This window comes from Python bivittatus, unplaced genomic scaffold (assembly GCF_059951505.1).
Source record: "Python bivittatus isolate LINGU-HERP-01145 unplaced genomic scaffold, Pbiv_v1 ctg000430_np1212, whole genome shotgun sequence".
Classification (NCBI taxonomy): Eukaryota; Metazoa; Chordata; class Lepidosauria; order Squamata; family Pythonidae; genus Python; species Python bivittatus.
The window spans coordinates 1,660,654-1,680,664 of record NW_028277071.1 but is presented as its reverse complement, the minus strand read 5'-3'; the positions used below and the strand labels follow the sequence as shown (position 1 = coordinate 1,680,664).

Below are 20,011 nucleotides of genomic sequence, written 5' to 3'. Positions count from 1 at the left end.
TATTTTATGAAGTTTTGCATTTTTATCAATAAACAACCAGATAGTATATATTTTCTGGCTGAGTTTCTTTGGAGAACAAGATATGGACATTGCAGTTTGTAAACCTATCATGCTGGTATGTATTTTTTCCCTGGGCAAAGGGTTTCTGGGCGCACTGCTGTACTCTGCTCAACATTAGAGACTTTAAGGACGGTGGCTGAACCCAAGCTGCAAAAAAACAGTTCTGCGTGACTAAAATGAAGGACATATGCCACTGACTGCAAAGCATAAAAACATTTTATTACTCAAACACGAATTACAGTCCAGTTTAGACCTCTTCACAGCTGGGAGAATCTGTCTGTCCACTGAGGAAGACAACCCGGTCGTTTGAAAGGACTTCTTTATAAGGTAATATTTATAATTCTTCATGGCATAACTCAAACTGTCCACTTCAAGCACCTGAACAGAAGAGAGAGCAAAGTTCCAGAAGAAGGCCGAAAAGATGAGGCTGTCCATCAATTAATCAATCAGTCAATCCACCCATCCACCTTTTCATGCAGCAGCAAAGCAAAGGATCTACAAAATAGCTTTAATTCAGAGGGTTATGAACACAAAACAGACCATTTTTCAGAATTTTGTAAATATATTAGGTTCCCAAAGGTTCAACACAGCCAGATTTCAAATGTTCAATGCTCTGTACATCCCTACACTAAAAACTAAGAGAAAAAATGGAGCTGTCCCACTATGGAAGAAAGCTTAGGCAAATTCTTTTCTTCGGCTGCAAAAAGGAGATGACAGAGTATAGTTCCCCATTTCCAAACCTGAGTACAAAATAGGAAAAGGAGGAAGTGTCAGATGTTAGATTTGCTTTGCAGATTGCTTTTGTTTTGGACTCAGCACAAATTGTGGCTTATTCAATAAACCATGATTTAAGAAGCCATGGGTTAGTAGGCTGTATACGCTAGGCCTCCCTATGATATGTTATTGAAACGTTTTTAATGAACAAAGTTTGCAGCATTTTTGCCTTTAGATCTTTCACACGAACAATTAACTGTGAATTTTAACTACAGAGCTATTTGACTCTAGATTAAAAGAAGCGTATCAGGGACCGAGGACAGACCATCTTTCTATCAACTGCTCTCTCCATTTCACACCAACCCACAAAAATCAAGCCAAATATAAATTTCAAATGGTTTCTAGCAATTGCGTAGCTGCTGTGCAGTTTGGAATAAGTTAAGCTTCCATTATTTACCATATATTCTTGCGAATAAGGCGAGAATTTTAGGTGCCGAAATACACCCCCAAAATTGGGTTCAGCTTATTTGTGGAGGGGCTTATCCACCAGTATATACAGTAATACTTTTTGAAGGTACCCATATATTCCATATATACTCATGTATAAGCCCATCTGTGGATAAGCTGACCGTCAAATTTTTTAGGCAAAATACCATGAAAAATGGATAATCCGCAGATTACCTATGGATAAGTCAAGAACATTTTGAGGGTCGGCTTATCCACGGGTGGTGCATTTTTTACAGTATTTTGGTTAAAAATTCGAGGGTTGGTTATCTGTGGATGAGCTTATAGGGGAGTATATACAATAGCAGGTTTTTCTTCCATGTAGAAATTGATAAAAATTCTAATGTTTGCTTCCTCTCAGTTTATGAAATTATACCTTGGCTCCACCTTTGTTTTCTACTATTGAGATGTAGAAGTTTTTCAAGGCAAACCTTTATCTGCCTCAAATAAATAGAAAGAAAATCACACTGAGTAGCAGAGCAAATATTTTTGGGCACGATTGCCTGCATATTCCCAAGTTGTATGGGGCTGAAACGTAGGAATCAACCATTTTCGTTAACAGACCTTGACTATTCGCCTAGAAACAATGCTTAATCGCCTCAAGTGACTAGTAGAGGGCTGTGATGCACTTACCGAGTTTCGTGATGTGTCCCCAAACACTTGACACAACAGTACCGAGCTCCACAAGAAACACACGTGTAATTTGACGGGAAGCCGCAAACAGTGCAGAAATGGCGTTGAGGCAAATTAGAGGGAGGCGCACACGCTGTAAGGTAATTGGGCCCTTCGCTCGCGTTGAGGTTCTGTTGGAAGTCAAACGGAGAAAGAAACTCATTGGTTGAGATCTTATGCCAAGTACAGAGGAATATCTGGGACAGATCTGCTTCACCACTCAATCCCAGAGTGATTCGTCTATCTCTCAGATCAGTGTTTCTCAACCTTAGTAACTTTAAGATGTGTGGGTTTCACCTCCCAGAATCCCCCAGCCAGCATGGCCCTGGCAATAAGATGCACTTTCTTCCACCCTAAAGCTCAACAGATCTTGCATTTGCATGCTACGTGAGTTCCTAAAATCCCATTACCCAAATTATCCTAAGGGTTCCTATCTCTGAGATAGGAAGGCTTCCTGCCAAAGTGAGTATTTGCCCACAATCATCAATCCATACAGTTCAGTTCTGTTGCACTCTGCACACCATTGAGCAAAACACTTTTTTCAGCATGTATTTCAACCTGAGTTTCAAAAGTCAGCTTTTCCAATGTGTGTTTTTAATCTCTATTATTTAACTGGTGTCCTTGGTGGTAGTGGGGGAAATACACGTAGTCCTCGTTTAGCGACCACAATTGGGACTGGCAGCTTGGTCATTAAGCAAAGTGGTTGCTAAGTGAAACTGCAATTGTGCTTATGATCTGACTTCAGCTTTCCTTTGCTTTACAGAAGGTCATAAATGCGAGGATTGGTTATAAAGTTACTTTTCCATCATTGTCTTAACTTCGAAGAGAGCCATTTGGTGTAGTGGCATCAGGCTAGAAACCAGGAGACCAGAGTTCTAGTCCCGCCTTAGGCACGAAGCCAGCTGGGTGACCTTAGGGCAGTCCCTCTCTCTCAGCCCTAGGAAGGAGGCAATGGCAAACCACTTCCGAAAAACCTTGTCAAGAAAACTGCAGGGACTTGTCCAGGCAGCCACCAGGAGTAAAAAGAAAACCTGACTCTAAGACAGACACACACACACACACACACACTTAACTTCAAACAGTTGCTAAATGAGGACTATCTGTACTGAAACGAGGATTGGAAAAATTAAAAGAGTTGAGATGCCCCCCCCCAACATTTTGTTAAAAAAAGGAGAGAAGGACCTGTTCTTCCAGCAAGGCCTGGAAGTTCTTACGGAAACGCAGCTTGAAATGGTCTCCGCGGGTTTTTTTCTTCTTTTTCCCTGTAAATAAAGGACAAAGAAGGGAAAACAAAAATTCTAGATGAAGGTAAATGCCTTTTAGTCTAAGTTGACTTTGTAACATTGAACACAACCTGGAACAGCTCCTGCATGAAGGAAGATTATGAAGTTTAGGATTTTGTTACTTTAGGATAGGGGTGCCCCACTTTTCTGGGCAAATGGGCCCTCTTGGAAGGTTGAGTGTTGTGGGAGCTCTCACAAAATGGCAGCCCTGGTGGGTGTGTAAGCAAACTCCCAATTTCCAGAAAAGAAATGGGAGAAGTGAAAAGAAAAGGAATTTCCTTATTAAACTGAGGGAGACGGGGGGGGGGGGGGTTGTCCCAGCATCCAATCAAAAATTAGCTCTTTGCTCCCACAAGGGCATCTCTATGTCACAAAAACCAAACTGGCAACACCTCGAGAACTACAAAAATACACAAAACCCCTAACCGCAATGTACAGATCCAGATACAAAATACATCCTCCCCATATACAAACCAAGGAACCTACATATGTGTGTGCAGTTGCACACCCAAACAAACAAGGCTAAGTAAGTCAAAGAACAAAATCAACCGATCTATTGGCCAAGAAAGAAAAGGAAGTCAAGGAAAGCCAAGGGAAAGTGAAATCAAGGGAAAGTGAAATCAAGCAAACGCCCAGCAGGAAACCTCACCTGTTTCGGCATCGTCGTCAAACTGAGGCAAGCGCTTCACCAGCTGTGGCATGTTGGCATGGGGGTCATCCTGGAAGTTGTCATTCTCCAGGGCCTCTAACTGGCGGTTGAGACGGCGCTGGCGGGTGGCCCGGTCTAAAATACGCCTCTGGCTGGGGTCCTGGGACCTTGCTGAGAAAGAAGAAAGAGGGAGAGAGGATGGAGGGAGGCTGAAGCCAAGCTACGTTGAGTCAACCATGTTGCCTCCAAGAAGGACAGCTGGCATCTGCTGATAAGACAACCTTCCCAATTGGCAAAGGGCGCTTCCAGTCTCCTATTGCACATGCTCCAATCAGACAGACGTTGCCCTAAGCCAGGAATGGACTGCATGAGGGTCACATGCACCCCCCTCGAAGCACCCTGAGATCATACCACCAACATTTGGCAGCAAAATGACTGAACTGCAGCAGGACATCTGCCCGTTTTTCGCATTTCTCAGCCTTAAGGATAAGCACTTTGTTTTGTTGAGGCTCCTGTTTCTACCCCGACCCTTAAACTCCCCCCACTCTCACCGAAAGGCCGACGAACAGCCCAAAATCTGTTGTCCAACTCTCAACTAGAGCACAATGTGACGTCTTTAATTTTGGCTTAGTGTGCTGTGTGAACCCACAGTGACCGCAAACCAGAGTTAAGAGCGTACGATATTCCATCAATTTATTTAGCTGTTCCACCTATTTGTTTCTTAGATGTCGTGAGAATATACTCTCTTTGGCTTGTAAGGCCCAGTTTATTCCTTACAGCAGTGAGCAAACCCAGTCGTTCCTTCCGCACTCTTCGCAAACTATCCGTAAATGCAGCTCACCCATTCTTTTATGTAAATATAAAACAAGCCATGGGCTATAGTTTGCAATGTGTGAATTCAATGATGCTCCCTTACCATTGCATAAACCTAACCTATCTACATGTTGTCCAGATGCACCCTCCTGTGGTAGGACAGAGCAACTATTCTGCCAAAGAAGATTTTCAGGTCCATAAGCTTATCCCTCCTCTTACAGGTGGCTGTTGTGACGTGCTTAAAAACACCTAATCTGCACACAGATGATTCTGTAGGCCAGTATTCCTCAACCTTGCACGCTCAGAAGATGTTGATAATTGCCAGTTTGATGGGAGTGGATAATGGGTGACATACTGTAGTTGAACACATCTGGAGGCACAAAGGATCATAGGACATCATCTATAAGCAATCACAATCATCCCAGAATTTTAAAAACCACTCCAGTGTTATGGCTGAAAACAGGCCAATATTTCTTATCTGAAATTATACAATTATTTTGGAGGTTGGAGTTAATTAGATGCCACTGAGTTTGGTTTGACTCCTACTGATTCTGTGAACATTTTTGTCTCTAAGATGTTTTATTTTAGACATGTTGTGACTGTTTCAGAGTTTAGTGTAGGCTTGTATATTCCAGGGTGTGATGGAGAAATAGCAGTATTTCATTCTCAGGCCTTACCTCACCCACTTCAAGCACATACTGGGAAAATGTAAAAAATACTTGTTTAAATCCTTCATATCACTTGTTTTCCCACTTAAAACATCTGTTGTTGCAGAGGAAATTCTGCTCGAGATTCAGATGAATGCAGTGGTGCAGTGAAATTATCCCCCTCCTGTTTTAATTTTTAAAATGACCAAGAAACATTGGGCATCTTAGCAACTAACAGATTTTTTGTAGTGCACACATTCATGGAACAGAATCATAAAAGTACTAGCTTTCCAGATTTTATTATTACAGTTAGGCAGAACAACTGGTTTTGCAAATCAAACTTTTGGAGATTCTGTTCAAAACTCGGTTATGACAAAATGTTTTTCTCTGATTGCAAGTTTTATGCACAGTATAGGAGCCAAAAGGATTCCAAATTGGGCCCCTTTGAGTTGGGCTTTTTACTTCAAAAATTAAGCCAGGATTACATCAAAACCAAAATGTTTGTCAATCATTAAATTGATACTCCACTTCTCTGTACAGGGAAGCACTCAAGGTGATTTACAACCATTAAGAAATACCATCTATAAAACATGACAGCAAAATCAGTGCAATTAAAATCAGAATTTACATCACTATCATTAGATAACATTGGCTGAGTTCACACCCCAGAATAATGCACATTTAACTGATTTAGAGTTGAGGTCATCCAATTACGTGGGTTCAAACAATGCACAGGCCTGTAACTCAACCACCCTGGCTGAGTTTGTATAACACACTGAGACACAAACTGGTTAACTGGATTTCAACCTCACCTGTTGCACAAACCAAGATGGTACATGTACCTGTGGTTTCTGATTTTGTATCCTAGAATTTCAGCCTTCCCCAACCTTGCGCTCTCCAGACACATGGAGACTATGTAAAATCTCCTCCATGGACATGTTCCTGTAGTTTTCTTGGCAATAGTACAGGCACAGCTTGCCATTTCTGCTTCCTGGGATTTTTTCAACTTCCCGGTCTAATCTACCGTCCTGAGATCTCCTGGTGGTCTTCCATCCTATTCCTAATCAGGTTGGACCCTACTCAGCTTCCAAGCCCAGCTGGAGCAGCTGTTGAGCGGTCAGCTCTCCCAATTTCCAGCCAGAATGATTGCATGAACACACTATTTGGGAACGCTGGGAATTGTATCCCCATCGTATCTGAAGAGCAACAACTGAGTTAAGGCTAGTTTTTTTTAGCATGTATCGCTTCCTAAAGATGCACCAAAAGCGCTATTCTTTATCTTTCTTTGCAATTGGAAAAACGACCCAGTCACTCTTTGCATCTATCAACAGCCCCCCGCTTTCTCCCCGCGTCCCGCTCCAAGATACCTGAAATTTTCTTTTCCACCATTCTGCAAGCCAGACAAAGAGACGCAGCGCCCCCCTCGAGTCTTCCTGATGTTTCTGGTATAAAATCGCCTTGTTTCTCTCCACTCCGGTTTTCCAAACTGCAAAAACCTTGTACTGCAGAGGCGACAAGGTACTGAGCAAACCTAGTCAGGTTTTAGCGCTCCCAATGTATTTATGTATAAGGACGCTCCATCCATCTACAAACTACAAGCATGCGCCATCTTACAAGAGGCATATGGACTTCCGCCTGCGCTGACAAGTCACGCCCCCTAAGAAGCGTCATGACGACATTCCTCGCTGAGAATGTTTGGTTTTAGTAGAGGCGGGATTTTGTTCCCCCGGGTCCTACACTCCGCCGAGTTTGAAATATATTCTTTAAGCGAAGGCGGAGAACAGAATTTCATTTCAACCAGTGTTTTTCAAACTTGGCAACGTTAAAAGATGTAGACTCCACATGTCTTAAAGTTCCAAGTTTGAGAAACACTGATTTAAACGAATAATTTTATTATTCAGGGCCCATTCAGCCCCTGAAATTGTTTCTAGCGTTTAGGGTTGCGGTGATAGCGCAAACTCTATCGGAACCATTCTTTTGAGCATGTGCAAAGTGCCTTCGATATAAACATGGACACCAAACATGGGGATTATCCCCATGAAAGATAGTTCTGAATTTGGGTACCTCTAATTATGCTATGCAAAGCTGGATATTATTATGATTACAGTACTATTATTGTTATTAGGCATTCTGTCTCTATTTTTGCATGAAAAACAGTGCTCGGACTAGAGTGGGAAGGGTCCCAGTTTTGTATTGCATTTCTCTAAACCCCCTTTTCCCCCCAGATCAAATTACTAAGATCACGGAGTTACTGTACAGTAATGCGTTTACCAACTCATCTGATTACGGTAAAAAGAAAGATCGTTTTGCAAACAAAGCAACACCGATCACAAATCAATTTCTTGCAAGCCCTGAGCCATCCCGAAAAAAATAACGGTGAATATTTGGATTTTCGGCCAGATACAGATTGAATGGGGCTTCCTTTCGAAGAAGGGACCCGAGGATCACAGCCTCACACGTTCCTAACATTTACCGGCAGAGAAGGGAAGAGAAGAGCTTAGTAACGCCTCTCATTTGAACCCTTGCTCTTTTCATTTTTCCTCCCTTGCCTTGCCTGACGAAGAGTTCTGCGCAACCGGAAAGCTCGCATTTTTTTCCTGGCCAAATAACCAGACTGATCTCTCCTGGATTTTTTTCCTTGCGGCTATCAAGGATCAAATCTTCATTTGAGCTGAGTTTTTATTCTTCCTTCATCCTCTGGCCTTGTTATCTGGGCTGGATCTAGCATCTTCCACCCCGTCCTCTCCCGGGGCTGGAGAAGGAGCCGCCGTGTGTGGAAATGCCCTGTACCGCTATCCTCACGACAAACCCCGAACACGTGTCTTTTCCACCTCCTTTCCCTTTCCTTTCTCCTTCGACCCCTTTCTTCGGCTCTCCCGAACTTTCCAGACTCTTGATTGGCTTGCAAGAAGGGAGGGGAAATATTCCCCCCCCGTCCTGATTGGCCAGACCGTCTCCTGAGTTGCCGCTGCGATTGGTCGATAACAAGGCGCATAAGTTCCCATTGAGAAAAAGAGAGGCGTAAATAAAGAATGGAATGCGCGCAGGGGGAGGGGGAGGCGGGGGTTTCCCTCTGGAATGTGTCCTTTGGATCCGACTGCGGGGGAGATGGAACCGAGATTGGCACGCATTTGGGGAAGGCTGGCAGGCAGATAGGATGCCCCCCACTCCACGCAGGGTTAACCCTACCCTTTAGAGGAGGTCCCCCCGCCGAGTCCCCCAGCGATTGGCTTGCTATCGGGAGGAGCTTGAGATCTTTCCAAGCCCCGCCGCTCGCGAGAGCAAACCAAACTCGGAGGTGGGGAGAACAGTCGCTTCCCTGCGCTCGGTGCTTGCTAGCCTGCGGTCATGGAGCTGCGAGCGATCCCCGTCTTGCGCGCCGCCGTGATGCTGGCCGCCTTGGTGCTGGGCGCCTCCGCGGGCAGCGAAGGCGAGCGGGAAACCGTGGATCCTGGTACGGAGGCGCAGCGCTGGGGACCGGGCGGGAATGAGGCTGGGGGGGCGCGGGGGGAAGTTACTAGTCGCCGCAGGCTGGAGGGCTGGCGCGGCCAGGCGAAGAAAGGGGGAAGGAGAGGAGCGATAGAGGGGCTGTGTGCGCGGAGCCCTTCGCTCCTGAGCCGGGGAATTGCTCCGGAGCAGCACCCGAAGGGGTCTTAAAGAGCCCTTCCACACGGCCACCCCTTTCGCTCCTCAGTCGCAGGGAATCGGTTTCAGTCCCAGGATGGTGCCGCGGACCGAGAGGGGAGCGCGGAGCCCGGGATCTGTCTGGCTCTGCGTGCCTGTCTCGACTTCGGAGTCACTTGATCTCTTGTTTAACTTCAAAAAGCAAAAAAGAGAACCGGGGCACGGAAGGAGAGTTGGAAAGCCATCCCTTCCGGGAAAAAGAGATCGCTGAACTCGGTGCTTTCTAAATATATTGGCTTCTAGTTCCCAGAACCCTCTCTAACATTCTGGCTGGGGGATTCTGGGAATTAAGAGCCATGTGGAGTCCTTGGGGTTCTCTGAGCTTGGTTGTTTTATTGCAAACGGTTCGTTGCCCGGCTAGGTAACATCTTCCGTGCCAGTGGGTCTGGAGCCAGTGGGTCTGGAGGGCACCAGGTTGCCTCTGTCCAGAGCGTACACATGAATCGGACACCCTAGAAAGCTCGTCCTCTTCCTTTTGACAGGGCTAGACTATTTGGCCAGCTTATGGGTGAGTGCCAAAGAGTGGGCTGATTCAGAAACCAGGTTAAACATGTTAGATGAACTTAGCCACATAGACATGTTTGGGTTTGCAGAGAGGAAAGAAAAGGTCCGAGGTGCACGGGGTGAATTTGTGGCATTTACTAAAGCATCTGATTTCCATCTGCTATTAAGACAAATGTTTTGGGAGCAGCAGAAGTAAAAGGAAGATAGTGGGCTTCTGGGAAACCTCCAATAGGTTCCAAAGGACGCAGTTGAGATTTAGAGGTATACTGCTCCTGACTCTGGAGGACCCACCTTCAGCTCTCATTATTACTACAGATAAACCATTGGCCACCTATGAACTTCCTTAATGTCTTTATCATGGATGTCCCACTTGAATCTGAAGATGAAATTAATTTGAATTTTGTAAAATTAACAGTGCTGGGCTGGAAGAAGCTTGCTCCTTCTAAATCTACAACAAATTGGCCATCACACAGATATGGTGCATTTGAGAAAGTCAGGGGATGGAGAAGGGAACAAGTCGAACCGGTCAGCAAACCAAGAAGGGTGTTTGGGTTAGAAATGCTACAGATGGGATGGTAGGGGAGGGAGTTTTGGCACCGCTGACTGGAAAATAATTGCGGTTGCTCAGTCGAAGCGGAAATTGCTGTCTCTGTCAATTGAATCCACATCTGCTGTTTGGAGGATTTAAGGCTGGCTGTTAGGATCCGATGTTAACTGAAGCTCAGCTGTAGCTAGTGTTGCTGGAAACTCAGCAGGATTACCTCTAATTTCACACAGTGGTGTTCAGTCTAAATGTGGCTTGTCTGATTCTGGTTTAAAGCATTGTTTAAACTCAACCATTGTGGGTTGCTCAACAAACCATAGTTTCATGTGATGTGTGAAGGTGGAAGAGCAGAGTAGTGACCATCAAGACTCAGGACAAACCTTGTTGACTAATTTCTGTTAATATCATGAGGATAAAAGGAGAAATTCCGCATAGCTGTTAGGAGAAGGTTATGGGGAAGAAGATTGTATAATATTTTGCCTTTCTTTGCAGACGTTTTTATAAATCTTTGTTTAGCTGCAGGAGATCAAAAAGTGTTTTCCATTGTCCGTGCAGATGGATGGGAATTGTAGTCTTAATGTATTGGCTAGGCACCAGGTTAGAGATAGCTGTTGTTTAAATTTTAATTTGTTAGATTTATATTCCATAGCACTCTGACATCCAATTTTCCCCTGCAGTGACAATCCTGTGAGGTAGGTTTTGCTGAGAGAGAAGGGCTGGCCCAAAGCTTCTGTGGCTGTGCGTGGACTTGAACCTGGGTCCCCTCAATCCCACTCTAGCACCTTTCACACCCAACCACATTTGCTGTCATCCAGACCGACCCAACAACCGGTTGGATCCACTCTTTTGAAAAGACATTTTGTTAGTAAATACCGAAAGGAAATATGGCAGAGGGTGTATTAGGAAATGATGATGTGATCTCGCCAGGCTGTCAATATGCTGGATTACAGATTACATTCCATGCCAACCTAAGAATACAAACAGAGGGCCCATATTGGGGAAGGCTGGTGTGAATTTCCCCCCAGGATTCAGTCATTCTGTAGCTGCTTTGTTAACCCAGCAGTTCCTTTGCATTCCAGAATTTAGGGAGCACCATTTTTACTGTGTAGAGCAGTGTTTCTCAACCGTGGCCACTTTAAGCTGCATGGACTTCAACTCCCAGAAACCTCTGGCCAGCTTAGGAATTCTGGGAGTTGAAGTCCATACAGCTTAAAGTGGCCAAGGTTGAGAAACACTGATGTAGAGTCTGGTGTTTGTTTGCTTTTTTTAAATAAAAATTTCAGAACTCAAAGAAGTGCATTTGACGGCTGCTGTGGGTCCTTTTATTAGTAAGACCAAAAAAAGTTGGATTAAAGTTGAACTTGACGTTCCAGCATTGACCAGCTAGAAACAATGAAGGTGACGCTGAATTCTGGCTCATCCTGATCAAATGTTTTGTCTGGTGGTTCCTTTATAATGCCTTCCAGCTTTGCATATGTGATTTGGGAAATTATCATTTCTTGGCAAGCTGACTGCTGCTGAACTGAAGATTACTTTTGAGATGAAAGCATCAAGGAGAGCCTTTTGCATCCTGATTAGTATCTTCTTGGACTGAAAGTAGAAAGTGTGAACCGCAATGGGGGACAAGGAGCCTCCCCCTCCCCGCCTTTTCTGTGTTGCTCATTCCTTAATAGGACTGGGTTTCCTGTGGCTTTCTTTTTTTCTTTTTTTTCTTTCCAGGAGCCCTCTCTCACCATCTTTGCCAAAAATTGACAGGATGGTGTTTAAAAAAGGGCAAAAGAAGGGACTAAAATAGTTATTTCCAATTGTGTAGCTCTGTGATTGCAACTTAAATCTTTTTTCTCCATTTTGGAAACAGTTTATATATTATATTTACCATGCCTTGATTTCACTTTGATTAAACGCTGCCGAGAGCCCAGATCGTGTTGCTTTGCCGCCTGAAAGCCAGCCTGCAGATAGGTTGTGCTTTTTCATACTTCGTCTCTGAATATGATTTTAAATCTGACTTTTTTGGTGGGGTGGGGGGTAATGGGACTGGATGGTTTTGATTAATGAACACTAAGGACAGTAGCTTGTTTCAGTTCTGCGTATTGTCTGTCTCCACTCTTGTCTGTCTTGGTGCTTTCTTGATGACTGAGTGCAGTCCTGGCTGGGGATGATGGGAATTGCACACCGGGCTGGCCAAAGCATACTTAAAAGTTGAAGATGGTTTTCCACTTAACATTCCAAGTTGCTGAATGTCTTCTCCTTCTGCCCTTCCCCCCCACCATCATTATTTTTACCAACATTACTCAATAGGCTATAGGACTGGCGACTTCCGTTTTTATGAAATGCTCCTCTGTTTGCAAGAGGGAGGTTACTGTCTGTGCAGAACAGCTGTCCAGTTCTGGAGAAGAACAATTATTTCCACGTAGACTGCATTCCAGCTTGAAGCAAATGCAATTTTGCTGATGTGCTACTGGAGAGCGGTTTAAAGCGAGGTTGTCCAGTTCTGTGGAAGCACCAAGCTGACCTTAGCTGAACCTGAAGAGCTCACCAGGGTGGGGACTGGTTAAGACTTGAGTTGCAGAGCACTAGGAAATCCCAGGGCGTTAGATTTGGAAAGTTGAAAAAAACTCAGGGGTAAAGAACTTCTGGATGGTTTCTAGGAAAACGCTAGAGATGCATCCATGAAGTCACCAGGAGTCAAGGGTGACTCAGGAAAAGACTTCAGAGCTGGCATGCTTAAGGATTCAGGCTGGTTTTGACTGTCCAGAATACTCCATTATACCACTGGGATCTGTGCACCTAAGGTAGAGGTAGGGGGCTTTGGGGCCCCTTCCATTGTCCTTGAACACCTCCCCAAATTGTAGCAGAGTCTTTTGATGCTCCTTGGCTGTTCTATCTCCGCTTCTCTCTTTGTTTGAGTTCAGGAGCAAGCAGGGGTAGCCATAGGTCAGTGTTTCCAAACCTTGGCGAGTTTAAGATGTGTGGACCTCAACTCCCAGAATGCTGGCTGGGGAATTCTGGGAGTTGAGGTCCGCACATCTTAAACTCGCCAAGGTTCAGAAACGCTGCCATAGACCATTGGGAGCCATTCATAACTGAGAAAAAAGGGGTTAAAAAGACCTTTACCCCGTTTTCTTTCTGGAGTAAGGCAGAATCCATATAGCCATTTCATCCACAGCTCTGGTGCACAGTCCTATTTTCAAGTTACACACCTAGTGTGCAAACCAAGCAAAGACACACTTGCATGATAGCGCCCCACCATTCTTCATGCTTCCATCTCCTCTTAGTTTTTTTTTTCATATTCCTTTTCTCTGTTTCCTGAGGTTCTTGAGTACTGTAGAGGACTTTCCTAGCTTCTTCCTAGTTGGACTTTGTTCCCACTTTAATTTCTCTACTGAATTCTTCGTTCATCCTGGAGAATCGTAGGATGTTATTGTAGGGTCTAAAATTCTCTGCCGTGGGCAGGGAAGAATCTCAGACTTTTCCAAAAGAGAAAAACAGTGGCTTGAAAAGTTTGCCAGAGAGGCTCGATGATGGGTTGGCTGACAAGAAGTAACTTGGTGGCCAAAAAGGGAAACCCTTGCCCAGAAATCATTTTGATGTGTTTGGAGTAGATTCTCTGGTCCAAAGCAACCACAAATTCACCTCTTAACAAAACCAAAGGTCCTTGAAAAAGTAAAGATAGTTTTATTTGCAAAGGCAAAAATAGAACATTGCAAGAGTGTATCTTTAGAAACAGAAGCTAATTTTGAAGATGGGAATAGTACTATTGTTCTGGGGCTTGCAAATGACTTCTTACATCTATGGATGTAAAATGTTTGGGGTTGGCTGTCCCGTGGTGGAAAAAGGGGCACTCTGTACATGTTTAGATGCACAGTGTTATCTCTGTGTTTTCCAGGGCGGATCATCAAAAGCAGATTTGGACTCAGGGTTCTGGTTCTTTGTAAAAACACTTTCTCTTCTTTTGCTCCATCCTGAAGTAACTGGAAAACCAAACTTGATGCAGTCTGAAACCGGTGTGCCTTCTGAGGAAATACCGTTCTGATTTCTGAAACCAGAGATTTCCATCAAATTGGCAGAATGCAACAATAAATACTTTTCAGTTTTAGAAACAAGGCTTGATTGTACCTTTTTTCCGGGCCAAAAGCCATGCTTAGTCTTGCACCAGAGACCTCATTCCCCTCTGGAAAGCAGCCAACAGGACCTGAGCAATACTGTAAATTTAATTTAAGAACATAACTGCTCTTCTGGATCAGGCCATGGCCCACCTTAGTTTCCTGCACGTGTCTCTGGACGCTTGCGAGCAGGAGAGGGAAACCTACCTTTGTCTGCCCATGTTCCTCCACAACTGGTACCTGGAGACCTGTTGCCACCAGCCTGGAGGTATCTTTGGACTTTGTGAGGCCCATCTTCCATGAATTAATCCAATCCCCTTGTAAAGCCAACCAAGTTAGTGGCCCCCACTGACTGGTGGTTATAAATTCCAGGTGAACTACATGCTTTGTGATGAAGCGCTCTCTAAATTTTCTTCTGATCGTTGTCATCGGGTGGCCCCCAGTTCTAATGCTTGGAGAGAGGGAGAAAAGTCTTTGGTCTTTTCTCCCATACCTGTCAACCCTCCAAGGTAGATCAGACTAGGAGACCAAAGTTACGCGTGCTAAGACTACTGTTATTGTAAAGCTATAGTAACAGAATCTTGCAAGCCTGAATGCGCTCCCCCTCCCTTTATTTTTCTGAGAACTAGGGAGGGGCGTAATTTCTCAAATTACATTTCTGTTTGGGAGTCAGATTTCTTTTATCTGACTATTGCCTTTGTTGCAGCTCTTCCTCCTGTTCCTCCAGGTTATTCCTTCTTCCCATTACAATACCTGATTTTTATACACCTCAGTCATATCCTTTTCTGTCAGTCAAGCTAAAGAGTTCCCAGCTAGCTTGATCAGGTTGGTTACGCTCAATGTTCTCATTCCTCTTACATCCTTTCCAGATGGAGCTACCTGAACTGTACACGTTGCCATGGCAATATAATTTAAGAGGAATAAAGTTAATACTGTTACTTTCTACTTATGTATTTCATACTTTTTCCTCTATCCCCCCCCATTAAACATTACAACTTGCTCATAAACTCCTAGCACCCTCTGGGGTCACCACTGGTCAAGCGCCCTCCAGCTGAGTAAGATCAAGGAAGCAAGAATTATACAGACTTAGCAAGGTATCTAATGCTATATTTGGAGTAAATACAGAATCTTGGAAACAGCATGAGCAATGTCCAATCCTCATTTCTGTTCAGCTCATGAAAGTGGAAACTCTGAATAATTCGAAATGTGTCTTCCCAGATTTCTCATCACCTGGCCGAGTTGCCATTTCTGAGATAAGCTGCTAACAGACTTGCTTTGTGTCTCCTGATTGTTTAGGTCCACAATTTCTCACAGCTCCTAAGACGTTTTGGGGAGGGTGGAGTAGTTCTGCAGCCAGAAATGACTTTATTTGTAGTTTGAACATATTTGCTCTCACTTGGTGGTTCTCAACCTTTTTGAATCTGCAGCGCAATGTTGAATATAAGAAGCCCTTGGCACATCGGTGTGCCACAACACACTGCTCGATAACCACTGCTCTGACTCAATCCGGTTCCTAGAAAGTCTTGTTCTGCGTGGATGTAACAGCAAAGCAGCGTTTTGAAGAACCTTAGCTAGCTTTTAAGCCCATTTTTCATTCCTTGTGGCTTGCAGACATAGAAGCGGGCTAGAATTAAGCAAGAGGGTGTCTTCAGAAATATATTGGATTTCAGGTCCTATTAGCCCCAGCAAGAACAGTCCATAACGTTTATGACTGTTGGCCGTCCAGACACACTTGTCTGAGATGAACAGCTGTACCAACTGAATAAATCAATGACACGTGATTTGTGAGAATTGTAGTCTAAAACATCTCCTGGGTGTCAGATTGTCCCTGCAGGAGACTGTTGGCTGAGTTATGGGACAGGATGAAAAAGCTGGATGGAGCTTCTTGAGATGAGCTTCTGCCCTCCAGGAGACCAGTCTTTCTGCTTGCATCCTTCAGCCGTTAGTAATCTTTGTGTGCCAAAGCAGCAGTCTTGGCTGTTCCCCAGAGTTGCATTCCAGATCCGCTGAAGGATTATTGAAGGCCCCGAGGCCCTGCCACTGCCTGGCATTCTCAGAGACGAGCCTTTGCAAAAAAATGTAAAGCCAAACCTTCTGGCGAGAAGCCCACCGTAATGCCGTTAAGCTGCACGGCCAAGGGAGACTTCCGGAGCCGAGCGAAGGAGCAGCGGTTGCTCAGCTGAACGAAAAGCAGAAAGGGCCTGAGATGTGTGCTATGAAGCAAAATCAGGCCATACATCACATCTGGGAGAATTTCAGAGCTCTGTGATGACATCACCTTTACCCCAGGTGCCCCTCTCTGAAATTCCAGCTGTTGCCCGGGTCTGAAAAAAAAACCCTGCACTCACTGCAAGAACCGAGAGGGCCTCTAAGGGGCAGCAAAGAGCTAGAAAATAACACATTGCTGACATCTGTTGGTCATCTGGATCTTTGCTGTCCTGATCTGGTAGCCCTAACAGGGAGGCCGTGTGATTTTATTCTTGTGTTCGGGACCAATGTTGGGCACCAGAATGGAAGTCTGGAAATGGAAGTGTGTACATGTAGCGCAGAAAGGTGGTCAAATGATTTGTGTTGCTTTAGACCAGTGTTTCTCAACCGTAGCAACCTGAAGAGGTGTGGACTTCAACTCCCAGAATTCCCCAGCCAGCACGCTGGCTGGGGAATTCTGGGAGTTGAAGTTCACACCTCTTCAGGTTGCTACGGTTGAGAAACTCTGCTTTAGACAGAGTTCGAATTGTATTTTTTTAAAAAATTACTCCTATAAGCAATAAGCTGGCACACAAAGCTATGTCTTTGTTTGCAGACAGGATATTAGATATTCAAAGAATGGCTGACTGCCTTCTGCTCCCCCCAGTGATTTGAAGTGGTACAGTCCAGTCAGGATTTTGCCATCTCCTTGGCTTAATTTGCACAACATGCTTCACTGTTTCAAAGACATAATGACTACATTTATACATCACAGTAACCTTAATTAGAATGTGTGTGTGTGTGTGTGTGTGTGTGTGATTTACTACGTTATATAAATCCAGCCTGTCTGGATAGTTTTTCAATAAATCACTGTGCTAAAATTGGTCTAATTTGGTAATCAAGCTGTACACATTGAGTCAGCTCAACCATTTGTGGCTTTCACAAACCGCAGAAGGACTTGAAATTTCCCTATGGATTTTCTACCTTTCCAGCTTGGCAGAAATCAGTGCCAACCTGCTCAGAGATGTCCTTGAGCCACGTTGGCATTAAAACCTTGGCAGGAATGCAGGAAAGTCTGTGGGCCTTGGCTTCTAATGGGCCCTTCTACAACTCCAGGCTGTTGGATATTGACTTGGTGTCTAAAATCACCTAGATATCTGGAAAACGGCCTCCAAGAAAATGGGTCTCTTTAAAATTGAACGAAGTCCCTGTGCTGTTTTTTTTTTTTTTTTAAGAACATTTAGGCAAAGTGCTGTCACTCTAAAGCATCAATGAATATCATTGCTTTCAGGGCAGAAAGGAGGGCAGAGTTGGTGATGATGAAATAATATTTGACTAATTGAAATAGAAATTATAGTAATGGTGTTTAACGATGTTGGTAAGGGAAGAGATTTATTTCGTTTTGGTCTAGCCCAGCCTTTCTCAGTTGGGATTCTCTGGAACTCAAGGATTCCGTAAGATATTGTGATTGAAAAAAATAAACTTTTTTTTTTTAATTTGCACACTGTGCAATGCTAGCCCTCTCAGTGGTGGGAATGTTTTGCGTGCTGCGACTCAGCTGCTGGCCTGGCACGTTGCTGCTGTCATAAATGACGTAAGATGTGGATTGTGTAGGTTGGCAGTGAATTGCATTGTGAAATGTTTATATTTTTGGGGATTTTTATGCGGGGGTGACCCGAGACCTGGAAATTATTTCAAAGGTTCCTCCAGGGTAAAAAGGTTGAGAACAGCTGTGTGTCGTATGAAATCAGTTATTATAATTGGTCAACTGAATGGTTATGTGCAAATCCCGTCAATTGTTTAGTCAGTAAACCATATTTGAACGAGCAGTGGCTTGGCATTATGGGTGAACCAGGCCGTCAACTCCACTGAGCTGCTGAAAAAATAGATTTCAGTGATTTCATTTCGTTTCATTGAAATATCCCATTTAGATCACACTTTTCTACGAAGAGCTCAAAGCCTAGTGCAGTGTTTCTCAACCTTAGCAACTTTAAGATGTGTGGACTTCAACTCCCAGAATTCCCCAGCCAGGAAGGTTGAGAAACACTGGCCTAGCATATTGGTCTCCCTTCCTTTTTATTCCCCCAACAACAACGCTGGGAAGTAGATTAGACAATCCCTAAGGGACTCTCACTCCTAATCCAATGCTGTAAAAGTGTGAATCATGGGTCTTTTGTGGTTTTTTCCACCCTGGATTCAGTCTCTAGGAGGGAGGTCTGGAACACCATCAAAAGTTTGTGGATACAGAAGGAGAAGCTGAATCAGCTGCTATTTCACAGTAATTTTACTAAAGATTACAACAGTAAAAATTATTGCAAACTAAAAAATGAATAAAATGAAAGCAGAGGGCGGACAACAAAAAACAGGGTTGGATCGGTAGTTATTTAGCTCCTGTCTGATCCAAGACTTCTAATTTGACGACGGTGCATCTTCGTTCTGTGCATGTATATAAGAAATGAAAAGACAAACCGATATTTATATTTGTTTTCTCCAAATCAGTGTCCTTCAAGGGTTCCATACTGGATGGGGTTAATGGGAGCTGCAGTCTATTGACCATCCTGGGGGGGTGATGGGAATGGTAGTCCTTTAGCCCCTGAGGAAGGCTGTTTTATGTAGTGTCATTGGCAACAAGTGAAGTTTCCTTGCCTGCCATTCCTGTGGGATGGGTAAGAAACTAAGCAAATTGGGGGTAGAACCCTAATTTGGGGTATGGTTTTTCAGAGTTTGGCAGAAGGCTCTCAGACGTGACTCAAGTAGCTTGGCGTCTTTATTGCAGACAAAGGTGGAACCTCCAACATAAGAGTTGATTGCCCTCTGCAGTATAAACTTGGATATCGAAGCTTCAGAGTTTAAACTTTAGACCAGTATTTTTCAACCTTGGCAACTTTAAAATGTGTGGACCTCAACTCCCAGAATTGAAAACACTGATTTAATCCACTGCCCACCTCTTTCCTCATCTTACTTAATCAGATTACCTCTTCTGTGTAACTCCAGAGAAAACCATCTTATAAAAGTGGCTCTTTTTCTCTTTTCAATGCCACTAAAATGCAATGATTCTTGCGCCAGACAGAATAATGGCTCTGTTGAATCACATATAATTCCAATATAATATACAATTCTAATTTAATTTAGCAGCTTGATTCCTGACGTTGCTAAACAGAAATATATGCAACTTTTAAAAAAGATTGTCTCGCCATGAACTTGCATTAAGCTCACATATCAAATGAGTGGCCTGTTTGTCTCTTTGCAGAACCTTCCTTGAATGGAGAACTTTGTAATTATTTAACTTTATATTCTGATCTATAAACCATCCCAAAACTTGATTTATATGTATGTGCACAGAGAGAGAGAGAGGACACATGGGAACCTCACATCTGATCCCTCTTAATGCTTGCAAGGAAGTCTTGATGGCTTGTGAACCTCTTGCCTGTTTACACAACATTCTTGCAGTAGATGTGTGTTTTATGTGCATTTGATAGCTCAGGCTGCTTTCTGAGTCCAAGTTAAACAAGTCTGAACATGGAAAATGTCCACATTGCCTGTCCTGGTGGCATCCATTTTCCTTCCTTCCCCTGCTCTCTTCCCTGCCCTAAACTTTCCCCTCCCCCTGCCCAAAATTTGAAATAAAAGCCCCACCTCTTACATTC

At 44.0% G+C, this 20,011-nt stretch overlaps 2 protein-coding genes across 2 annotated transcripts in view; one reads left to right on the top strand and one right to left on the bottom strand.

Moving 5' to 3' along the window:
- Nucleotides 1–268: 268 nt before the first annotated feature.
- Nucleotides 269–7,031, bottom strand: ZNHIT1 (zinc finger HIT-type containing 1). The gene is made up of 5 exons (XM_007435810.4): nucleotides 6,710–7,031; nucleotides 3,883–4,053; nucleotides 3,133–3,212; nucleotides 1,912–2,081; nucleotides 269–438 (listed from the first exon to the last, which is right to left on the bottom strand). Exons 1-5 carry the CDS (start codon nucleotides 6,729–6,731, stop codon nucleotides 417–419), a joined length of 465 nt encoding a protein of 154 aa, XP_007435872.1. The 5' UTR covers nucleotides 6,732–7,031; the 3' UTR covers nucleotides 269–416.
- A 1,452-nt stretch (nucleotides 7,032–8,483) lies between these two features.
- PLOD3 (procollagen-lysine,2-oxoglutarate 5-dioxygenase 3) overlaps nucleotides 8,484–20,011 on the top strand; it is a 32,679-nt gene continuing 21,151 nt past the window's right edge. Inside the window, exon 1 of the mRNA XM_088144197.1 lies at nucleotides 8,484–8,796. Within this exon, the coding sequence (XP_088000323.1) occupies nucleotides 8,691–8,796 (106 nt within the window). The 5' untranslated portion in view covers nucleotides 8,484–8,690. The remainder of the gene's footprint in view (nucleotides 8,797–20,011) is intronic.